Below are 22,165 nucleotides of genomic sequence, written 5' to 3'. Positions count from 1 at the left end.
ATTTATTAAGGATTTCTGCCTCGTCCCCACAACCGCTTCCCATTTCCCTCCCCCTCCCCCGATCAAGTCCCCCTCCCTCATCTGCTCGAAGAGCAATCAGGGTTCCCTGACCTGTGGGAAGCCCAAGGACTGCCCACCTCTACCCAGGTCTCCTAAGGTGAGCATTCAAACTGCATAGGCTCCCACAAAGCCAGTACGTGCAGTAGGATCAAAAACCCACTGCAATTGTTCTTGAATTCTCAGTATTCCTCATTGTCCGCTATGTTCAGCTCTTAAAACAGTCATTCACCACCCTCACTCCCCACCCAGCAGGTGGGATAGAATCTCTTTCTGCACAGAGGCCCAGTTGAAACAGTCATTCACTCCCCTACCCCCCAGCAGGTGGGATAGATTCTCTTCCTGCACAGAGGCCTAGATATTGTTTGTCTCACATATTTTCATTAATTGTTAGGGAGAATTTGGTTAAGCATTTATCCTAACAGAAAGGCAAATGGATTCTGGCAGGCAGGCTCTTAGCTGCTGCAATGCCACCAGCAGGTAGCACTGTCCTTGGTACATGGCAGGCAGGTGGTATTTGCTGAATAAACGGTTAAGTCCCCAGAATGTGCATACTTTTCCTATGTGGGAAAATCTGTCACTTAAGTAAAACCTGTAGTTGTAAACTGTGATTCCTTCGTGTACCACTTACATAAGAAAGACATCTAGAAAATGCAAAAGCATCCAAACTGACTCAAATTCCTCAGAGACTTGGTTCATTTTCCTACCAGGAGGATCACTCCTCCTGCAAAACCCTGAAAATTCGACATCCTCAATCTGAAAACAGAAGGGAATTGAAGTACACGTTTGGTTTACAGCTAGTTGTAGAGATGCCAAGATATGGACACTTTAAACAAACAAGCAAACAAACAAAACCAACTTTGCTGAAAGGCAGAGTAAAAACTACAGAAACACCACAGAGGAGATGAATATATACAAAGAAAACCAGTCTACAAATCACAATCCCAGAGAACCTAGACAATAATGAGGATCCTAAGAGAAACATACATAGATGTAACCTACATGTGAAGTAAAAAAAGATAAGATCTCCTGAGTAAATTGGGAGCATGGGGACCTTGGGAGAGGGTTGAAGCGGAGGGGAGGAGAGCAGAGAAAAATGTAGATCTCCATAAAAATCAATAAAAACGATTTCGGTATAATTTTAAAAATGTATCATATCATTTAACTCTGAAAGCTGGTGCTCTATACGGAAAAAGAATTTAAAGACAGAAACAGTTGACATGCTAATTAATGCTGTCTGTCTCTCCCTCACCTGCTTGCTCAGACTGGCTGGTGCTTTCATGGACTTAATACGGCTTACACATGCACTCATCAATAGGAAATAATATTTCCCACTTCAGCCTCGACTGCACTGTTTGCCATATGACCAAGGAATGGGTGGCAGGTCTCATGTGAGGCCACCAAAGCAAGAGAAAGAAGAACATGAGCTGTGAATCCAGGGACTGCAAAGCACACCACAGCCGAAAGGGTTCTGCCCCTTCCCCTTTCCTGTTTTCTGACAGCTGGACCTAAAACTGTGAAATGACAGCCCAGCCCCAGCATGCAGCTCCAGGGCCCCAAGTTGGCAGTGCGCATTCCCGGACATAAATCTCCCTGTGGAGGTGGAGAGGTGAAATGCTTCATGGGAGTAATCAAAACACACACTTCTGGCTGTCACTTTCTCAGTTGAAAATATTGTTCAGAACATGTAACTCTGAGGTGGGGACGTTTAGTAATTTTTGTGACATAAAACCACTATGCTTCTTCTATTTATCATCAAGAGCATATTTTGAATTTTTAAAAGTCCTTTAAATTTGTTTTCTATTTATGTGTAATGTATGTGCCTATTTGTCTGTTTGTGCATCATGTGACTTCAGATACCCACAGAACCGCAAGGGGGTGTTGGAGTCCCTGGAACTAGAATTACAGACGCTGTAATGGGCGTGGGGAAACAAACACGGGTCCTTGCAAGAGTAGTGCATGCTGTTAATCTCAGCTATTTTTCCAGCCCATTAAAAGAAAAAAAAAAAACTTTTTAAAGGACATGTGCCATCCTTTACTCCCAAAGGCACATCTTAAGAGAACCATTGCTCTGAGTAATTTTCTCCTGTTCTGTACAGATGATGGATTTACATTCAGATACCCCCGATCACCAGCCCTTGTAAATTCAGTATGAAGCTGTCACCTCATATAAATAATAAATGGTGGGCTGGAGAGATGGCTCAGTGGTTAAGAGCATTGCCTGCTCTTTCAAAGGTCCTGAGTTCAATTCCCAGCAACCACATGGTGGCTCACAACCATCTGTAAAGAGGTCTGGTGCCCTCTTCTGGCCTTCAGGCATACAGACAGAATATTGTATACATAATAAATAAATAAATAAATATTTTTTAAAAAATAAATAAATGGTATCAGATAATGCAGAACTTGTTCCTTTTCTTGTTTTGTTTGACTTTACTACTCATTTTACATTAAAAGTAATACTAAAAAATCATTTCCTAAGTACCTAAAACTTCAAGGTCTTCTTGGCTACAGGGAACATTGTTCACATTTACAATTTATATCCTTACCACATTGTGGTGATTTTTGCAGTAGAGGATGAGTTAAAAATGAAAGGTTTTAGTAATGATAAATTGCCTTTAAGTAGGGCATGGGCAAAATGAGCCTGATGGAAAGGATGGATCATGGCCAGGAGCAACAAGAAAGAAGAGAGAGGAGAGGAGAGGAGAGGAGGGGAGGGGAGGGGAGGGGAGGGGAGGGGAGAGGGGAGGGGGGGGAGGGGAAGAGAGGGGAGGGGAGGGGAGAGTGAGAGTGAGAGAGAGAGAGAGAGAGAGAGAGAGAGAGAGAGAGATAGAGATATCAGGGTTAGTAAATACTCCCTAACTCCTGAATTTGTCAGAATTTCACAGTTAAACACTTCAGCTGTTGTCCTTATTTTATAAACAGAAATAAATTAATCAATGATTTCTGGCTTAGTCTAGGAAGGAGTTTACATTCTAGAAACATTCTGGAACTATTTATGCTAGCTCAGCCTTGTTCACAGGGTAAAGAGCCAAGCAGGCATCTTCAGAAAAGGACCAGGGCTATGGTGCCAGACTTTACCAAAGTCTAATTTGGGGAGATCTGTGAGTTTATTCGGTTTTCTTGCAGACCATAGCTAGAGGGCTAATTACAGGAATATAGCAGCAACACTGCAAAGTTCTGCCCCATCATGGATGGTGAGCTCATAGAATCTGCATCATAAGGCCTGGCTTTTAATCAACTTTTACTTCTAGATCACTTGCTGCTGGTGTGGGTGATGGAGTGGTAATCAAAAGTTAAATCCCAGGCACAGGTCTCCTGCTCCTCCCCAGGGAGTGCCAATAGCTTCATTATCATTGGTGTACCACTTGGTACCCCTGTATCATTCTATTCGAGTTGCAATGGCTACAGGACAAAGTCTCAGGATCTGAGGCAAAAGTACCACACAGTATTTACAAGGATTGATTTACTTCTGTGGGATAATGCTCTTGTGCACTGTAAAGATTTGTCACATATTGTTTTAATAAAATGCTGATTGGTCAATAACAAGGCAGAAAGTGTAGGCAGGATGACCGGTTGAGGAAAATTCTGGGAAGAGGAAGCAGAGATGCAGCTACCAGTCAGACACAGAGGAAGCAAGAAGAGAATGCCTCACTGATGAAGGTTCCAAGCCACAAGGCTAAACATAGGTAAGAATTAAAGAATTATGGGTTAATTTAAGTTGTAAGAGCTAGTTAATAATAAGCCTGAGATAATAGGCCAAATGGTTTAAAATTAATAAAAGCTTCTGTGTGTTTCTTTGGGACTGAATAGCTATGGGACCAGGCAGAACAAAAATTTCTATCTACAATTTACTCTTTTTTTTTTTTTACTTTCCCTTTGTCCTGGCAAGGGTGTCTCTTTGTGATGCAATATTCAGACACCATGTGTCTCATGTCTTTCTTCCTTTTATGATAACCTCAAATATGTTGGGTAAATAAATGAATTATTGTACAAAATCATAGCCATGGAGGCCAGTGGGGCATCTCCTGCCTCAGATGGATGTAGGTTAGACTCTTGCCGGTAAGCCACAATCCTGCAGTGATATACAGATTTAATAGAAATGGGTTAATCAAGATGTGAGAGTTAGCCAATAAGAGGCTAGAGCTAATGGGCCAGGCAGTAATTTAATTAATACAAGTTCTGTGTGGTTATTTCGGGAGTTAAGCTAGCCAGGTGGCGGGATGCGGCCAGCCCGCTCCTCTTACAACAGGAAGCAGTAGTAGAAATTTTTGTTTTCAGTATTAAAAAATTCACCCTGCTCACTGCAATGGCCTTGTATAGGAAGAAAAAAGAACTTAGTGTCATTATAGAAAAATAGTTCTTTGATTTAATGTTTGGTTTTGCCACTCATTGGATGGATAGACTTACCTTTTCCCTAAAATGGAAATGATAACAATAACCAGGGGAAATTAAGATTTTAAATAATCATATAACTTTCCTTTCATGAGACTGACTCCAAATATCCTAAAGATTTGGTAGGGTTGACATTCGTCATTTTCTGCTAGGTCGACAATTGTGCCCATCTACTCTAGGCTGCTCCACACCAATAGCACCCAGTGCTTCTACTCTCACCAAACCCGTCACACTCTCATGTGATGGTCCACTGGCCCATCATACTCAAGGTCCTCGGAAAGGACCAGGCTCTAGCTGCAAGTCCTTCCCAGATCCTTCAGTAGAGCTAGTGATGCAGGGGTAACTGTCTCTCATTCTATGAGTAACATTGGTCTCTAGAGAACACATTTGCCCAGATGGGAGAATGAAATGCATCTACCCAGCGGAAAGGGGTGCCAAACAGAATGGAAGGGCACTTATACCCCATACTGAAGTCACCGCAGCCCTGGATGTCTGCGTCACACAGTCCATACATTGTTTTGTTTATACTAGCTCGAGTTTATTTTCTGAAGCTTGTCATTAAAGGAATGTTTTCTAATCACACAGGTGAAGGCCAAAAAGATGTTTGCTGAAATCCAATGAGTAAATAAAATACATTCAGAATTAAATGAAAGAGTGAAAGAGGCACTCGGGTTATGGGGAATGAAAAAAAAAAAGAAAAAGAAAAAAAGCTCTGTTTTTAAGAGAGTCAGTCAGCCTTCTTGAAATGGCCAATATTACTCCCTTGCTCTGAAAAACAAAAGCAGATTGGTGAAGTATCTGGGCAAAGCCACAGGGAAATGTTAAGAAACAAATTGACTACATTTTCAAGAAACAAACAAGAGGAGAAAGCACTTCTGGAAGGAGGAAGATAATTGCCTTCCTGTACACAGGAAATCTATGTGTATCAAATAGGGCAGACCGATAGCAGGTCACTACTGACAAAGGCACCTAATTTTTTTCTTACCAAGGAGTACTTACATCTAAAAACCTCTCTTGAAGAGAGATACATTACAATGTTTTCTCATAAAAGCAGAATCGTGTGCAACACTTTTGTTATTTTCTTCACAATCATCAATAACTGTCCTGTCAGATATTACATATAGATATATAAATAGCTGTATATAGGTATATGTATGTATGTACACAAACAAGTGTGCATGCCTGCACACATACAAACTTCTGTTTAAAGTAGACTCATGGGAATTAGGAAGTTAGGTCTTACTCCCCATCGCTTTCTGCTAGTTCAGCATAAATATCATTGCTACAGTTTGAACAAAGTGTGTGGCATATCCTCCACAGTGCATGTGTTTAGATAATTTGGTTCCAGTTGGTGGTGCTGTCTGGAAGTGAAGAGTCTGCCATGGGGGTACTATCTGTCAGAAGGAGGACACTAAGGTTGGGCCTTTGATGTTATACTTGCTTCTGGCTTGGGTCTGACTCTGTGACCTGATCGCCAAGAAGGAAGGAGATACCACCACACACTCCTACTACCCCTCCATGATGCACCGTGTCCCCATCACCATGATTTAAACTCTTCTCTCAAGTTATTTGTGTGCAGCACTTTGCCAGAGCAATACAAAAGTAACCAATATCGGTAATGCAATTCAATGCACCTCCGTGGAGAGCTTTTTATGCGACCACATTTTGATAAATACAAGAGAGGACACTAAAGTCCGCTAATCCCTCAACTCAAAAAATTCATATTACAATAAAGAAGGTGAGTGATGTATAACAATAACATCATCTAGAAGAAAAACTGACAGCTGTAATTAACATAAAACATTGGGAGGGGGCTGCTCAGTCATTTAGGTCTGGATAGTGGTTTTAAAACTTGAGTGTGAGAAAAAAAATGAATCATGGGGAAAGCTTGTTACAACCCAGGCATTGGGGCACACTCAAGAGGTTTTCAGAAGCTCGCAGAGACACTGCCATTGCTGATCTGGGGACTGTCCTTTAAAGAACTTATGATTTAGGAGCTGGTCTTCAATTCTGGCTGTACATTAAACTCCTAGGCATCTTTTGAAACGTCTGCTACCCAGGATTCATTCCAAGTCTATAATAAATGAATACAAAGAAGACTAAAGCAGTGTGAGAAGATGAATCATAAGCACAGCTTTCTCAGGAGTTGGGAAGCAGAGAAGGCAGATGCTAATGAAGACGAGGAGTCAAGAGAGGGCAAGTACGAGGCACAGTTAGGAAGGAGAACATGATTGACGCATCTGTGGGGAAAGGAAACGTAGGGCTGGGTCATGTACGAGCTTCATGGCCAAACTAAGGAGCTTGATATTTCCCCTGGAGACAACAGGAAATCATGAAAGACCTTCAAATAGGAGGGTGGCATGGTCTGGAAGCAAAATACTGAGCGGATGCAAACAAGACTGGTGCTTTGAGACAGTGTTAAGTAGGATGCTTCCGCAATGATCTATTTTCTTAAGATGAGTCTATGGATGCATGCTCTAGCCTGCGTGTTCTATAGAAAAGCTTCACTTTGGATAAAGTTAAAAAACAACCTAGGGATATATTTAACCAGCTGGGAAGGCAAAATTCTCCTCTAGCAATCTCAAGACCAAACTTAATCTTCCTAAGCCAATGCTTCTTATTAGGGGAATTAGGAACAAATTGATTATAAATTTAAGGTTAACACTTTTCTTTCCTATGAAAAGAGTTAGTACATTTTGTAGCTCTAAGGAACAGTGATGTAGACAAGGAAACAAAATTGAAATAGGATAAGCCAATTGAAAATGAATCATCAGAATCTCAGATTGGATTTGCTAAGGAAGAGGAAATAAATAATTGAAAAAATTAGGAACATAAAATTTCCTAACAATGATGAATGGCGGATGAAGCAGAGAGCACAGGAGAAGGGAAAGGTGTGTATTACTAGAGGAAGAAAACCACCTGGACCAACAAACACCCCCTGCTGGTCATTTTGGGAATTGATTTAATCTTCAATCTTCAGAGTAGTCACAGTGTATATTTGTGTGCTGTGTGGTGTGTGTGGTGTGTGTGTGGTGTGTGTGTGGCGTGTGCTGTGGTGTGTGTGTATGTGTGTGTGGCAGGAAGGCACAATATCATTTTTGAGTTACAAAACTTAAAGCTAGGACAAATTTTTTTCCTTTAAAAATAAATGCTAAGCAAAATAAGCCAGACTGATAAAGCTAGGCACCATACTGTCTTATTGGATGACACTATAAATCTGTAACTCTCTTGTGTCCTCACTCTCTCCCTCCCAGCATGCACATATGTGAGTGTGTGTGCATGTGTGTAAAATCATGAAATTATAAAGAAGATCGTAAGAGGGGAGGAAGAGATTTCAGGAGAGGGTGGGGATAAGGAAAACACAGCAATGGAATGCTGGAGACATGCCAGTAGAGGAGGGAAGAATTTAGCTGGAAGGAAGGGGATCAGTCAGAGGAGGGCAGAGTGAAGGGGGACATAGAAAAAGGACCCCAGGGAGAGAGAATGAATAAGAATAAAGTATAGTGCCATATGTATACATGAAAATACTATAATGAAATATATTATTTTGTATGTTAATTTTCAAAGTGTTTTAAAAAAATCTAATTTGTCAAGTAATTTTACAAGTGATCTGTCAACCAGTTCATGGCGAGAGAAAGAGAGAGAGAGACAGACAGAGAGGGTTGGGGAGGAAGATCTTCTAACAATTGCGGAAAATAAGTTTCCAAGTTACAGTGCAGTTCCCTTCCGCTGGTTATAAGTCATTTTCCTTGCTATTATATTATCAAGGAAATCTGTGGTTCCACCTTTGGAGTCTTAGTCTTACTAATAAGAGAATTTTTAAATGGCCATAGAAGGAATATTGAGGATCATTTTATTAGAGTCTGAAAGGAAAAACAATAGGACCGGCAAGGTGTAGATCTCAGAAGCTGCACAGAGTAGGGAGATGGTGAAGAGGAATAAAATGTCACTCCATTTTGAGTTTGGGTCCAAGAAAACCCTCATGCTTAGCAAAGCAGCTGCGTAATAGAAAGGGAGGGGACAGGGACACCTTCCAACATAGGTAAACAAAAGCCCTGAGAAAGTTCAGCTTTTTTTTTTTTTCTTTTAAGCTCAGCTTTTTGACTAGGATCTAAAAGGAGGGAGAACAAAATCAGACAGGTTTAGCAGTGTGGCATGGGGCACCAAGGGCTTCTCTGCAGTGTAAGTACATCTTCTCAATGGGGGATAATTATTCCTCCTGTCTCCTCAGCACAGCTTCACCTTCGGTGTTCTAGTCAGGTGACTGTCAGGCCCAGCTGCAGAAGACAGTAGTGCACGATGTTCTAATCTTAGGGCCAATGAGAATGCCAAGTACCCAGGCAGGACTTGAGCTAGAAAGCAGAGTCTATTCTTTGAGTCAGGAAGAAGTAGCTTTCCCTTAGTGAGTCTCAACCAAACCCTGATATCACCACTCTACCATATATTATTGTAAATCCCGAAAAGAGGGTAGCTGACTTTTTCTTTTGTGGTGTTACCAGAGAAATAGGTTAGGTTCAAAGCCAACCATGAGGGAAGAGTCCATCCTCAAAAGCTTCCAACTCTGCTAATATCTATAATAACAACACAGTCATGGTATAGGAAGACATATAATATTAAAAGTCAAGTGTCATTTACTTGGATAAAGATATATTTTTCAAAAACATGCATATTGCTGACATATCTTCATATGGAGCTTCCCGCCCCCATGCAAGGGGCCAGATATTTAGTGGCACATGAAAGGAAGTATTTTTCCAACAATTCAATGACCCTTACTGTAGGTGTCGCCACAACATAAAATAATAAAATTTCCCTTGCTATAATTAAATCACATCCCTTCATTTTCTCTAGAAATTAAAACATCAGCACACAACATTCTAAAACTCTTTTTCTTATTCATTTTCATGGGGCATAGCCATTGGGGTATATGAGACATTAAACATTATAAATACCAAAGGAAATACCAATAATCTAAGCTAATGAAAATGTTACAAATCCTGCTCATGTGGCCAAAACAGACAGCCTAATAGGAAAAGCAAGGCTAAGTCAACAAGAGTGGAGGTTACATACCTGAGCTTCTGATTGTACTGTCTGACCTTTTCCAGGGAGGCAGCGTTTATCTGGGCTTGAAACTGTTCCACGGAAACATTGTCTCTATAGCAATATCCTTCCATGCTCTCCAAGGCTGCAGAAACAAGTTAACCGTTCACACATAGTCTTGGAATTCAGCTTCTGTGCCTTGCCTCTAACCCCGCTGATTTCCAACAGCTACACCAGAGTGTCTAGTATGAACACATATGCAACAGATGCCTCCAAAAATGAACAGAAATGGGCCCTGTGCTCTCAAAATATATATCAAGCAGTTGGTAAAATTTGTTTTCTTGTTAAGTAGGCAAAGGAAATTTCTGGTTTAGACTATCTTCTATTTTTGAAACATTTTGAATGCATTGTAGAAGACTAGAAAATGCTACCCCAAAATTCAAGGATTATTTTCAGTTGATTATTTTGAGAAACTGCAGACACAAGAAGTATTCTGTAAACAAAGTAAAACTTAAGTCTTTTGTAACAGGAATTTGCATCCAAAACAGAAGCCTACATTGTGTACCTGTACTATGGGACAGGGTGGAATTAAGGGGTAAGAGTGGGAGGGGGTGGAAATCTGCATTTGCATGCGCATCCCCTGTTATGCCCATGAAGAGAAAGCGGCGAAATCATAAGAGCTTCTGATCCCTGCACAAGTCACAGGGATAAATTCACATAACAATTTCACCTCGTTTCCTTGTCACCCTTACAATCAGACCTTTCTCCCAATTTGTTTCCATGGACATGCATGCAATAGTCTTTTATTTCCGGGATGAGGGATGCATTCCATGTCAGACCTGCAGCAGATGCTGAAACCAGGGGTTCTACTGGAGACTGTTTGGATTTTCACAGCACACATGCACGCACACACACACACACACACACACACACACACTTGTGTAATGCCCTTTCTATTTTCACTAAGCACTTATGTACTGTGTGTGATCGCAAAAGCACAAGAATTCTTCAAGCTCACAATGATAGTAGAGGAGCTAGTCTTACTCTGCATCTTTCTCAGTCGAGAGTGTTAACCTTTTCCCAGGAAGGTAGCATTCTATGCCTCTCTTTAGCACATCCCAGTTGCCAGCATCATTATTTTTCCATGTTGGGATGATTACTCATTAATCAGGGTAAGCTGAAACTGAACCCTGAGACCCTGTATAGTCAATGACCTGATAGCTACAGTCCACCGAGAGGCTCTTGGGTAGGTGACTCACATAAGCATAGAGATGCCACTTAAAGGCTAATCATTCATGCTCGGGTTAAACAAACATCTTACTTTTCAGAATAGCATACAATTGACACCATGTATCAATTATTTCTAGAATTTTCTACTTAATGTTTTCAGACTATGGTTTCCGGCTGGGACAGAAAAACACAGCAAGTGATCCCACAAAGAAGGGGGTGATGCTTAGGGTGGAAGCTGAAGAAGGACCCCTGCTACTGGGCTGACCCGCTATATTTTCTGACACTTTGGCTCTATTTTGCCTTTGCCTCATATAGCAACTTCCTCTAATGTCATTACTTCTGTAGTTACGTCATATTCTAGGAATGATAGGACTGATCAATAACCATCTTCACAATAAGGGATCAAACTTCCCTGAAGGAACAAGCTTTGAAGGACAGGAGCCCCCATGATGAAGTCACTTCCTCAGCCTTAGTTCCACTTCTGTGGCTGTAACACAAGACCCTGACAAAAAGCAACTTAAAAAAATAAAGGTTATTTAGCTTATAGTTCCAAAGGGGACATAGGCCGTGATGGCAGGGGGGCATGGCAGCAGAAACATGAGGCAGGCACTCAGGAGGCATGAGGTTGGCCTGTCAGTCAAGAGCAGAGTGATCACATTTCAACCACACACAGGAAGCCAAGAGGGAGAACAAACGAACGGGAAGTCCTGCTGGGGTACAAAACTTCAAAGAAACCCTACTCTGGGTGACTCCCAAAGCAATGGTTCTCAACTTTCCTAATGCTGCAGCCTTTGAACATATTTCCTCATGTTTGGTGGCCACCAACCATAAAACTATTTTACTTCTGCTTCATAATGTTAATATTGCTACTGCTGTGCATTGTAATGCAAATATTTTTGGAGGTCCAAGTTTTCCCAAGGGGCTGTGACCCACAGGTTGGAAACCACTATCCTAAAGGGTTCACAACTGCCCCTAACTGGGGACCAGGTGCCCAAACACATGAGTCTATGGGGAACATATTGGGGAACACATGAGTCTATGGGGGCCACAACATGTCCCAGACAATGGCACTTACCCACGCTGAGTTAGCCCCACGTGGGAAGCAGAGTACTCATCTTGATCGATAACTATGATGGCATATCTGGAAGCCCTAGCCTGCTATCCCATACACGTCATCTACACGGGCTTTAGCCATCTCATTTGTTTCTTATCTAGAAAATCTCAAACTTCCTATCAGGTCCTTAACACAGACTCGGGGCCAGTCCTGGGCTTTACGTGTACTTCCATACACGGCTACAGTGACACACGCTCCTATCTCTGCCGTCACCACTGCTTGTCTTCGTTGGGGGCAGTAACATGTGGTTCGTAATTCTTTTTCTTCTTTTCTTTTTCTAGGTAATTTTTGTGAAGGGTTTAAGGTCTGTGTCTTTATTTGCTGTTTTGCATGTTTTTCAAGACAAAAATAAATGGCCATTTTTCCCCAATATCACACTGTCTTGATTATTTTAACTTTATAGTAGATCCCAGCAGTCCACGGTATTCTCAGAGGTGGTGTTTTTACACTGAAACTCGAGTAACAAAGCCATCTCCTTGTTCTCTTTTGGCATCTTCCGCATCCATCTGGGCTATACAGGACTTATTTCATTTGTCTTGGCCTTAATGATCTGCCTTTGCTACTGGGATCTTTTCTGACTAACAATAGTAATGACGAAGGCCTACATTCACATGAGCAAATATGGACTTTCTTATTTTCCAACTGTAAACCTGCAGTTATCTGGGAATCTCCCATATACAAGACAGTAAACACCATTTATAATAAAAATTGTATTAAATTCCATGGGCAGTCTTTCTACCCATGTGTGTTGGAGAGTTGCAAGGGCCAACTTGACACAATCTAGAATCTCCCAGAAAACTGGTTTCAATACAAACTCCCCAAGTTACGGTGGCCTATAGAGATGTCTGTAGTAGCTGTTTTGTTTGTATTCCAAATGTATGAACCACAGCCTGAAAGTGGACAGCATCGTTCCCTGGGTTTGTATTATAAGTTATATAAAAGGAAAGAGAATGAGTGGTGTGGTAGGCTGGTCCTCATTCACTTCTCTCTGCTCTCAACGTTGGATATGGCTAGCTGCTCCTAGTGCCTGCTCTGACTCAACCTCAATAAGGGGCTGGAACCCACAGCTGTAAGCTCCAAGGTCATGCCTTAACTTCCCCAGAATAAACCCTTTCTTTCTTAGAGTTGCTCCTGTCCGCACCTTGATTATAGAAACAGAATTGAATCTAGTACATCAAAGACTCTTGTCCAAGGCACTTCAGGATTCCACTCACCAAAGGATAGAGGAATTGCCTAGAAACACTCGAAGCAGTAAATTCCCGAAATCACCAAAATCTTCTACATGACACTTTGGAAGACACACATGGCCCTCTTAAGAAGGCTTCACAGAAGCTTTACTAAATCCTTCTCCTTCTATTGCTGTCTACACTTAAATCTGTGTTAACCATCTAAATAAACCCATTAGGAATTCTGGCATCACTTGGGTAAAGGTCCCCAAATGTTACCTCGTAGTCGGCTGTAAGTAGTAGCACAGAGATGTATCTTGGACCCATGAACTTCTCCCACAGACACTAGTGAAATGCTGGTGAGTTTCCTTGACTGCTGGTGAACCACTCTACTCTCTGCTCCTAGCTTGTACGTTACCTTAGCTTTTGTGCTTCTTGGAGAAAGTCAAAAGCCCCCATGATGTTTAATGACTAGAACTAGGTCTGTAGACAGGTTTTCCTCTAGAATTATCAAAATCCATTCCGAGCCAGATGGAATAATCGTGGCTACCTGCTGTTTACCACAATATCCAAAGCCATTCTCTTGTCATCAAAAGATTGGTCAGAAACCCTATGGAGGAGAAGTGACTTAAGGGTAACACCAAGAAAAGTAAGCCTTGCTAAGGGGAATATTATAAAGCCTAAATGTATTGAGAATGGCTGTTTCCATGCACACCATTCTCTGGATCCCTCCTGAAACTATGACTCCCATACCATATTTCTTATTTTAACTTCTTTCTATAAAGCTAGCAGCCTCAGGTACAGCATCTCCGCAGACCTCCTCCTCTATTGCTAGGTTGATGTTCAACCTCACCTTGTCTCCTTGTGAAAGCATGATTACCTGCTTTCAGCTCTACATTCTCTCAGTATACATAGTATTTTTTTTAATCAAAAGTGCTTTCAAAACTTACTAAGGCAGTGATTCTCGATCTATGGGTTGCCACTCCAACATGAGTAGCATATCATTTATCCTGCATACCAGATATTTACACTGTGATTCATAAGCGTAACAAAGTTATAGTGATAAAGTAGCAGTGAAATACAGCACAGGGAACTGTATTAAAGGGTCGCAGCATTGGGAAGGTGAAAACGACTGCTCTAAGATAAAGACAAATTTAAACTACACAGGTCCACATGTACTAATCATGCCTTTGTAATGTGCTAGAGAAGCATAAGAAGACAATGATGTAGAGATGGTTTCCAGGGATACACAGAGGGAAATTAGCCACACAAGCTCTGGGGCTGCTTAACTAATGGCAATACTGCAAAAGCTGGTGACGTGGCCCAGGTAGGGAACTCAGTGAGCATTTTAGGTTATTATCTTTTTCTTTCCATCCTTTTTTTCCCAGACACACAAGAGAAAATGCAGACTATAGTTTAGGCTCATTATAAGTTTTTTTTTTAAGTGAAGGAATTTGGCCTAAGAAAAGGCATCACAGGGAATATTCCCATCTCCAGGGTATCAGCCTCTGCTGTCCAGCTCTGAAATGGGAAAAACTGCTGCAGTCTGCTGAACGATTTCACTCCTTGACCATTTTGCTCTTAGTGGGTGTTCACGTGAGGCTCATAATAAATTAGGTTAGGTTCTTTGCCTCTGAGACGCAAACTTTCTATCTTATTTTTTATTATGAATTGTTGGATATAAACAGATTTTAGGTGTAGGATTGTTTTTTGCAATGGAGAAAAAAATAGAACAACAATCTAATCCTGCTACATGATAAATAGTCTAAACAAACTATAAATCATTTTGTTGTTACATATATATATATATGTATATATATACATATATGGCTATACCTTTGTATATACTATTTTCATTAAATGACCATTCTAGGCATGATTGAGAAGGTTTTTATTGTAAATCTGAGCGAGAAAAAAGCTAGAGGCATCTAGAGAAGTCTAGACTGAATGTGGTCCTCAGAATAGTCCAGGCCATGGGTAGGGCAGGGGCGGGAGCTGGGGACAAAGAGAAAAGAAACAGAATAGGAGAGAGGATAAACAGATGAAGAGACGAGCCTTGGAGCTGAGGACCAGGAGCATCAAGAGAGCATATAGCCCAAACTGAGCTATATAAGAAAGAGAAGCTGGGAGGAATGTGAGGCTCAGGGACTGGGAAGTTCAGGGTAGGCTAGGGCATGAGACATGCCAGAGGAGCCAGTCCTGCACCAGGTACTTTTCAATGCTGGGAGAGACTGGCAGTAAGGGTCCACTTTGTTATATTAATAGGTACCTCAGTCAACCATTTGTCCTGGGTTTCTTTGGGATTTAACACTCAAAATGTCCTTATAAATTTGTATATTGTTTGGTTGGTAGCAAATTGATTTCTAAGTGCATGTTTGCGTAAATTAAAAACGTTAAATTAGTGTGAGTTATTGCGTGGTGTAACTGGAGTTTTAAGGTAACATTGCTGGCTCTAGTTTCCAAACAGGCTATGCTCAACCACCAATCCTAGTGCACCTGTTAAAAATATGATTGATGGGGAGAAACAATGGGGTAGATTGGTCAGTGTGCCTCAGGTAGAATGGACAAAGGAAATCCATTTATCTCAAATCCATCTTTGGGTTACTGACATGCGCTTTAGATTGGACTGAAACAAGAGACAATAAAAACATATAGTTTGGCAGTCTTGGGTCAGGCAGGCTAAGGTCTGATCAATGCTGTCTCAGTTCTGGTTCTAAACTATGGTTCAGAGAAGTTCTCCATGCTTGAGTAGACAGGTTGGTCCTCAAAAGATGTCTATTTATATTCCAGGGTGCATCCTCACCCTGGAATATAAATAGACATAGAATATAAATGACATGACTGCCATCACCTGGTGGCCCTGTTACACTCTGTTGTTCCAAGGTTCCACAACTTACCTCTGTGCTGTCAGCTTGACAGAAGGGTAAAATAACTAGACAGACTTTTTTATGTGATTGACAAGCTTACATAGAGAGGCAAACAGGCAACCTGGGGAAAGGAGACAGGCAGGGGATGAAGGCAGAGATGCTGGACTTCTTTTGTGCCTTTGTTGCCTCTTGGACCCAAAAGAGAAGCCAATGCTTTCTTTATAAGGCACCTTCTGAGTAGCCACTATTATAGGAATTAACTTTCTAATAGACTGGTTCAGTTAAATTAGCTTGTAAAAGGAAATAAAAATGTCTCCTGGGCTGTTAACATGTTTGGCCTATGTTCTATTCACAGTTTCTGGGCTTTTAAGGAAAATAAGACAGAAAGGGGCCTGCAGTTAAGAAAAAAGGGATAGAAAGTTCTCAACATCATGAGAGTGCAAAGTAGCAGAAGAATATGAAATGAATAGATTTTGGCAAAGAAGGTTAATCAGGAAAGGTTTTGAGCTGGCGGTGGTGGTGTACACATTTAAATGAGTTTGAGGCCAGCCTGGTCTACAAAGGGAGCTCCAGTATAGCCAAGGTTACAAAGAGAAACCCTGTCTTAAAAACTAAAAAAAGAGTTGGACGGTGGTGGCGCACGCCTTTAATACCAGCACTGGGGAGGCAGAGGCAGGTGGATCTCTTTGAGTTCAAGGACAGCCTTTTCTAAAGTGCTTGACATAACCAGTGTTGACGGGACCCCAAACTATAAGATCCAATGTGCCTTTAACATGAAGACTGTGAGATGCAATTTCTTTCTCAGACTTTATTTCTTTCTAGAGTTCTAATCTTTTTGTTATGAAGAAATGTGAAACCCTCTTCAGGGACTTTTGGTATTTTGTTGATCTGTATGTAACACTCCCTTGACAGATATAAAACCCAATGGGAAATATTGATTAGTCCAAGGTCTAAAGGCTATTAATCAAACACCAATAGACTCATTCAGTAGATTCAAATACCTGTATTTATTAACTCAAAAATTTCAAATGAAATTGCTTGGCTCACTGTCCTAAAATTAAGGAACAGTTACCTTGGACATGTTGCATCTTCGATAAGAGTATCTATCTTTAAATGGACTGATGGCCACAGCATGGCGACTGCCTAGTGGCCCTGTACAGTGTTACCATGAAGATTCAGAGTTTGTGTGACCTGTCAGAAAGTATAGCAGTTAAAGAATTAAAGTCCCGGATTTGAAAAAATAAGTGACTTCAAAGAAGAAAAAAGATAGAGAAATGTATAGATGCTATAAGAGTACAATGGAGGGATGGATCTAAATTGGTTTCTTGTAAAGAAGGTTAAAAGAAAAGGCACTGCTTCTAAATTTAAAAAAAAAAGTTCGTCCCTGAAGGAAGAGATAGTCCAAAGTAAAGAGAAAAACGAAGAAAGCAGAAAACTTGAACCAGTTTCATAGAAAAGGCTAAGTCACAAAAAGGCTGACAAAAGATGAAGCTTAAAGGTCACAAGTATATTGAAGGCATGGGCTCAGGGGACCACTTCCTAAATATAACCTCAGCAGCACAGACACCGAGAGCAACAATTAACAAATGGGACCTCCTGAAACTGAGAATCTTCTGTAAAGAAAAGGACACATTTACTGAGACAAAACAGCAGCCTACAGGATGGAAAAAGATTTTCACTAATCCCACATTGGACAGAGAACTGGTCTCCAAAATATATAAAGAACTCAAGAAACTAAGATATCAAATTACCAAATAATCTGATCAAAAAATGGGGTACAGATCTAAACAGAGAATTCTCAACAGAATTGCAAGTGGCTGAGAGACACGTAAGGAATTGCTCAATATCCTTAGCCATAAGGAAAATACAAATCAAAATACCATCTTAAACCTGTCAGAATGGCTAAGATAAAAAAAAAAACACCAATGATAGCTTATGCTGGAGAGGATGTGGAGTAAGTAGAACACTCCTCCATTGCTGGTGGGAATGCAAACTTGTACAATCACTCTGGAAATCAGTTTGATGATTTCTCAGAAAATTGGAAATCAACCTACCTTAGGATCCAGCAATACCACTCTTGGGCATATACCCAAAGGATGCTCACTCATACCACAAGGACATTTGCTCAACGGTGTTCACAGCAGCATTATTCATAATAGCCAGAACATGGAAACAATCTAGATGTCCCTCAACTGAAGAATGAAAATGTGGTACATTTACATAGTGGAATACTACTCAATGGTAAAAAAAAAATGACATTTTGAAATTTGCATGCAAATGGATGGAAATAGGAAAAAACACTCCTGAGTGAGGTAACCCAGACCCAGATAGACAAACATGATGTGTACTCATTCGTAAGTGGATATTAGACATAAAGCAAAGGATAACCAGCATATAGACCATGATCTTATAGAAGCTAGGTAACGAGGGGGAGAACCCTAGGTAACATATGCGGATCCCCCTGGGGAAAGGAAACAGACAAGATCTGAGAAAATTGGGAGTGTATGTGGGAAAGAAATGGAAGATGGAAGGGGAGGGAAAGGGAGGAGGAGAACATGAAGAAATAGGATGTTCTAGAACAGGGAAGGACAGTGACGGAGAGCAAGGAAAGAGACATCTCAATTGAGGAAGCCATTATGGGGCTAACAAGAGACATGGCACTAGAAAAATTCCCAGAAATCCACAAGCATGACCCCAGCTAAGCCTCTAAGAAATAGTGGAGAGGACACCTAAACTGGCCTTTCCCTGTAATCAGATTGATGACTACCTTAATTGTCATCATAGAACCTTCATCCAGCAACTGATGGAGGCAGATATCGAGATCTACAATGCAGCACTGGGCCCAGATACTGAACACCAGTCCAAGAGAGGGAAGAGTGATAATATGAGCAAATGGATGAAGACCGCGATGGTGATACCCACAGAAACAACTGACCTAAACTACCTGAACTAGTGAAAGCTCACTGATTCTGGATATAGCGGAGGGGAAGCTGTATAGAATCAAACTAGGCCCACTGAATGTGGTGGGAGGAGGACATTTGTGAGGCTTGGGTAGTTTGTAGGACCACTGGCAGTGGGACCAGGATTTATCCCTAGAGCTTGAACTGGAGTCTAGGAGAACATTCTCTTTGGAGGAATTCCTTACTCAGCCTAGATATAGGGTGGAGGACCTTGGTCTTACCTCGAGGAGAAGTGTCAAACTTTGTTGACTCCCCATGGGAAGTCTTCCCCTTTCTGAGGAATGGATGGGGAGGGGGAATGGGGGAAGGGTGGGACAGGAGGAAGGGAGGGAGTGGGAATGGGGATAGCTATATAAAACGAAAAACGATTGTATTAAAAAACTCTTTTTTTTTTTTTTTGGATTTTTCGAGACAGGGTTTCTCCGTAGCTTTTGGTTCCTGTCCTGGAACTAGCTCTTGTAGACCAGGCTGGCCTCGAACTCACAGAGATCCGCCTGCCTCTGCCTCCCGAGTGCTGGGATTAAAGGCGTGCACCACCATAGCCCGGCTTAAAAAACTCTTAATAATAAAAAAATCTAACAAGTATATAACTAAAAATAGTTTCTAAAGGTTGTAGAACATTGTGTGCCTCAATAAAAGGTTCAAAAAGGTGGAAATTAAGTTGTCAATCTGAATTCTGGGACAGAGCTCTGACCTTCAAAAGAGAGATGCCCCAATGGCTTAATTAAAAGATAGCATAGAGCCATCTAGGAGCCGTTGTAGCATGGCTGCTTCCTGTGGAACTCAAGAGTCTGCACACTGGCTTCAGAGCCCAGTCTCTTTCGAAGGCTACTCATACCAGTCTCTGAAATCCTGTGGCAGATGCCTGAACCGCAGTGTTTCCAAAAGCCGATGAAGTTACTGTTACCAGCCCAAGCCTTGAGACGTCCCAATCTAGAAGAAACCCTTTGACTTTGACATAGCATAGAAATAAAGCATAAAGGGGGCTCCAAAATCTGAGGAACATCCTTTGACTTGGAGCTTATGCTTCTGAGCAGCTGGACTCTACAGTGTGTGAGAGGCCAGGGCGTTTGCAAGCTCTAACAGCTACAGAGATGGTAGCAGATAGGGCAACTGAACTCACTCCCTAAATCCTCACCAAGTTCATAGCATCTTTGAAACCAAAAGTTACCATTGGTTAACTAAAACCAAGCACTTCATTTGGAATCACCAAAACTGATCTTTAAGGTTTACCACATGAAGCCTACTGACTTTGCTCAAGTTCCGGAAACAAACAAATTAGCTCACTCCGGGGTGGTGCCCATAGATCACAAGTCTATGCTAGTGGACCTGACTTAAAAGATGAACCCTTAATGAACCCATGTACAATTGTTTAGAGATGGAAGCAGCTGGGACCTGATAGGCAGGAATGCAACAGTGGCTTCCAGGAGGAAGGAAAAGCTACAAGCCTTTCTCCCAATAGCCCAGCTCCCAAAGCTGAACTTGTCAACTCAACCAGAGCTTTCTAACTGGGAAAATAAGTGAGTCAATGTTTATACTGACTCTAAACATGGTTTACTAGTTCTTCATGTTCACCCAGCTGTATGAAAATAAAGGACTTTAAACAAGAGAATTTTCTCAATCAATATGCTCCTGAATTTCATTTCTTCTCTAAGCCATCTGGCAATCCACATGGGTAGAGATGTCTCTCTGTATACCTTCTAGTATTTGCTAACACTTCTGCAGGATGGATGGACACCTACTACACTTGGATCAAAAAGAAATAAACTAAGGTAAAGCCTTATTCCCTATAATGTAAGCTCTACCTTCTATGGCTTTACAGCCTCAACAGCATCTTGAAGACAAGGTCTCTTGGACATGTGAACCTCAAAAGACTTAAAATATTTCTTCAAGAAAAACATATGTCCTAACTCCTTAAATGCCATTATAAACTAATCCAAAGTTATCAATGACTCTATTTGGTTTGCTTCATCTCTTTCCTGCCAGATGCCATTGGTATACACTCAATGACCACACCCTTACACTCTTCTGCTAAGTTTGCTCCACACTGGATTCCCTTCTCTGAAATAATTTTTCTGTGTTCTGTCATGTTCTTAATGTGTAACAGTCATTTTTTAACAGCCTAAGGGATCTTACTTCTAAACTGAGAAGCTAAGAGGATGCAGAAACTTGACAGCCCTTCCCTTGCTATTCTGAGATGTCTGTAAGGAAAACTAGAACTATTATTAAAGCAGAGTATTGGGAATATATACCTGAGAAAGGGGCTAACATGTGTCCTCAGCTCCAAGATTTACATATTCAAAATCTATGTCACTTTCTGCTTATATTTTAATGATTTACTAGCATCATTGGGATGAATCTCATGATAAAAGGTCCTGCTATTTTCAGTTTTAATCTTATTAATTACCACAACCATCTGCTACATGATGTGTTATTTATGCCACTGATGGCAAAAGTTAATGACATGGATTCTTATAGATTTCCATCAAATGATGAGATTATGTTCTGGTCTTATAGCTCCTTGGACATTCTCTTATCCCCATCAGACCAGGTAGGTTGACACTTTTGGTGCCTGGGTAGGGCAACTGTCGATGCCCTGATTAACCCATAAATTCTGGGAAATGGATCTTTGGTCATTATCATATCTTAAGGAATCAGATTTTCATAGGAGGAAATTGAGGTGGGATAGAAAGACAGGGAAATTGGGGGAACATGGAAAGTAAAAAAGCCTCTTCAGCCAGGAGTCTTGCTGAAGTCTTTGAAAGGCAAGAGTTAAGAACCTCAGCAAACTTCCTGTGAAGGTTGCCTACACAGAGGTAATACTCATTTTATATAGAGAGATGTGTATTAAGAATGTTAAAATATTGACGAACTGTGTTTAAGGCCTAAGCATACATGCATGTATGGCTATATATTTTCCGTCTTTGCCAGCTTCAAACTTGCAGTATTCTGAGAATCTCCCTCTGAAACCTTTGGGATCCATGGTTTTACGTTATCAGATTGCAACCGTACCAAAGTGCTGCAGAAATAACATATGCCCTCATTTACTGAGAACACAGTTTTCCTTAGTGACTCGTGGAAACTACCACAGAAGCCAAGCAAAGCCTCCCAACAGCTATGGCTAAAACAATCAGGCACAACTCTTTCCTGAGAAGCCACCTCAAAGTGTGCACTATCTTTTTCTATCTTAAACCTATAAAAAGATGGCTTCTTCATAAATTCTAACTGTATTTCATGCTGACTCGTTGTTCGTTTCTGTTCTGTGGTTCAGTAAAGAGCCTCAACTTTACTTCGATAGATGCCTCTGAAAACAAGTCCTTGGCCTGCTGGTGACGGCAGCAT

General features: G+C 41.1%; 1 protein-coding gene across 1 annotated transcript in view; it reads right to left on the bottom strand.

Moving 5' to 3' along the window:
• Positions 1-22,165, bottom strand: part of Prex2 (phosphatidylinositol-3,4,5-trisphosphate dependent Rac exchange factor 2) — a 289,087-nt gene that overhangs the window by 48,448 nt on the left and 218,474 nt on the right. Inside the window, exon 35 of the mRNA XM_041667469.1 lies at positions 9,517-9,631. Coding sequence (XP_041523403.1) covers positions 9,517-9,631 — 115 coding nt within the window. The remainder of the gene's footprint in view (positions 1-9,516; positions 9,632-22,165) is intronic.

The sequence above is a fragment of the Microtus oregoni genome, unplaced genomic scaffold (genome assembly GCF_018167655.1).
Source record: "Microtus oregoni isolate MIOR12 unplaced genomic scaffold, Mior012 000017F_ref0000208, whole genome shotgun sequence".
NCBI lineage: Eukaryota > Metazoa > Chordata > Mammalia > Rodentia > Cricetidae > Microtus > Microtus oregoni.
This window is presented reverse-complemented; position numbering and strand designations above follow the sequence as displayed.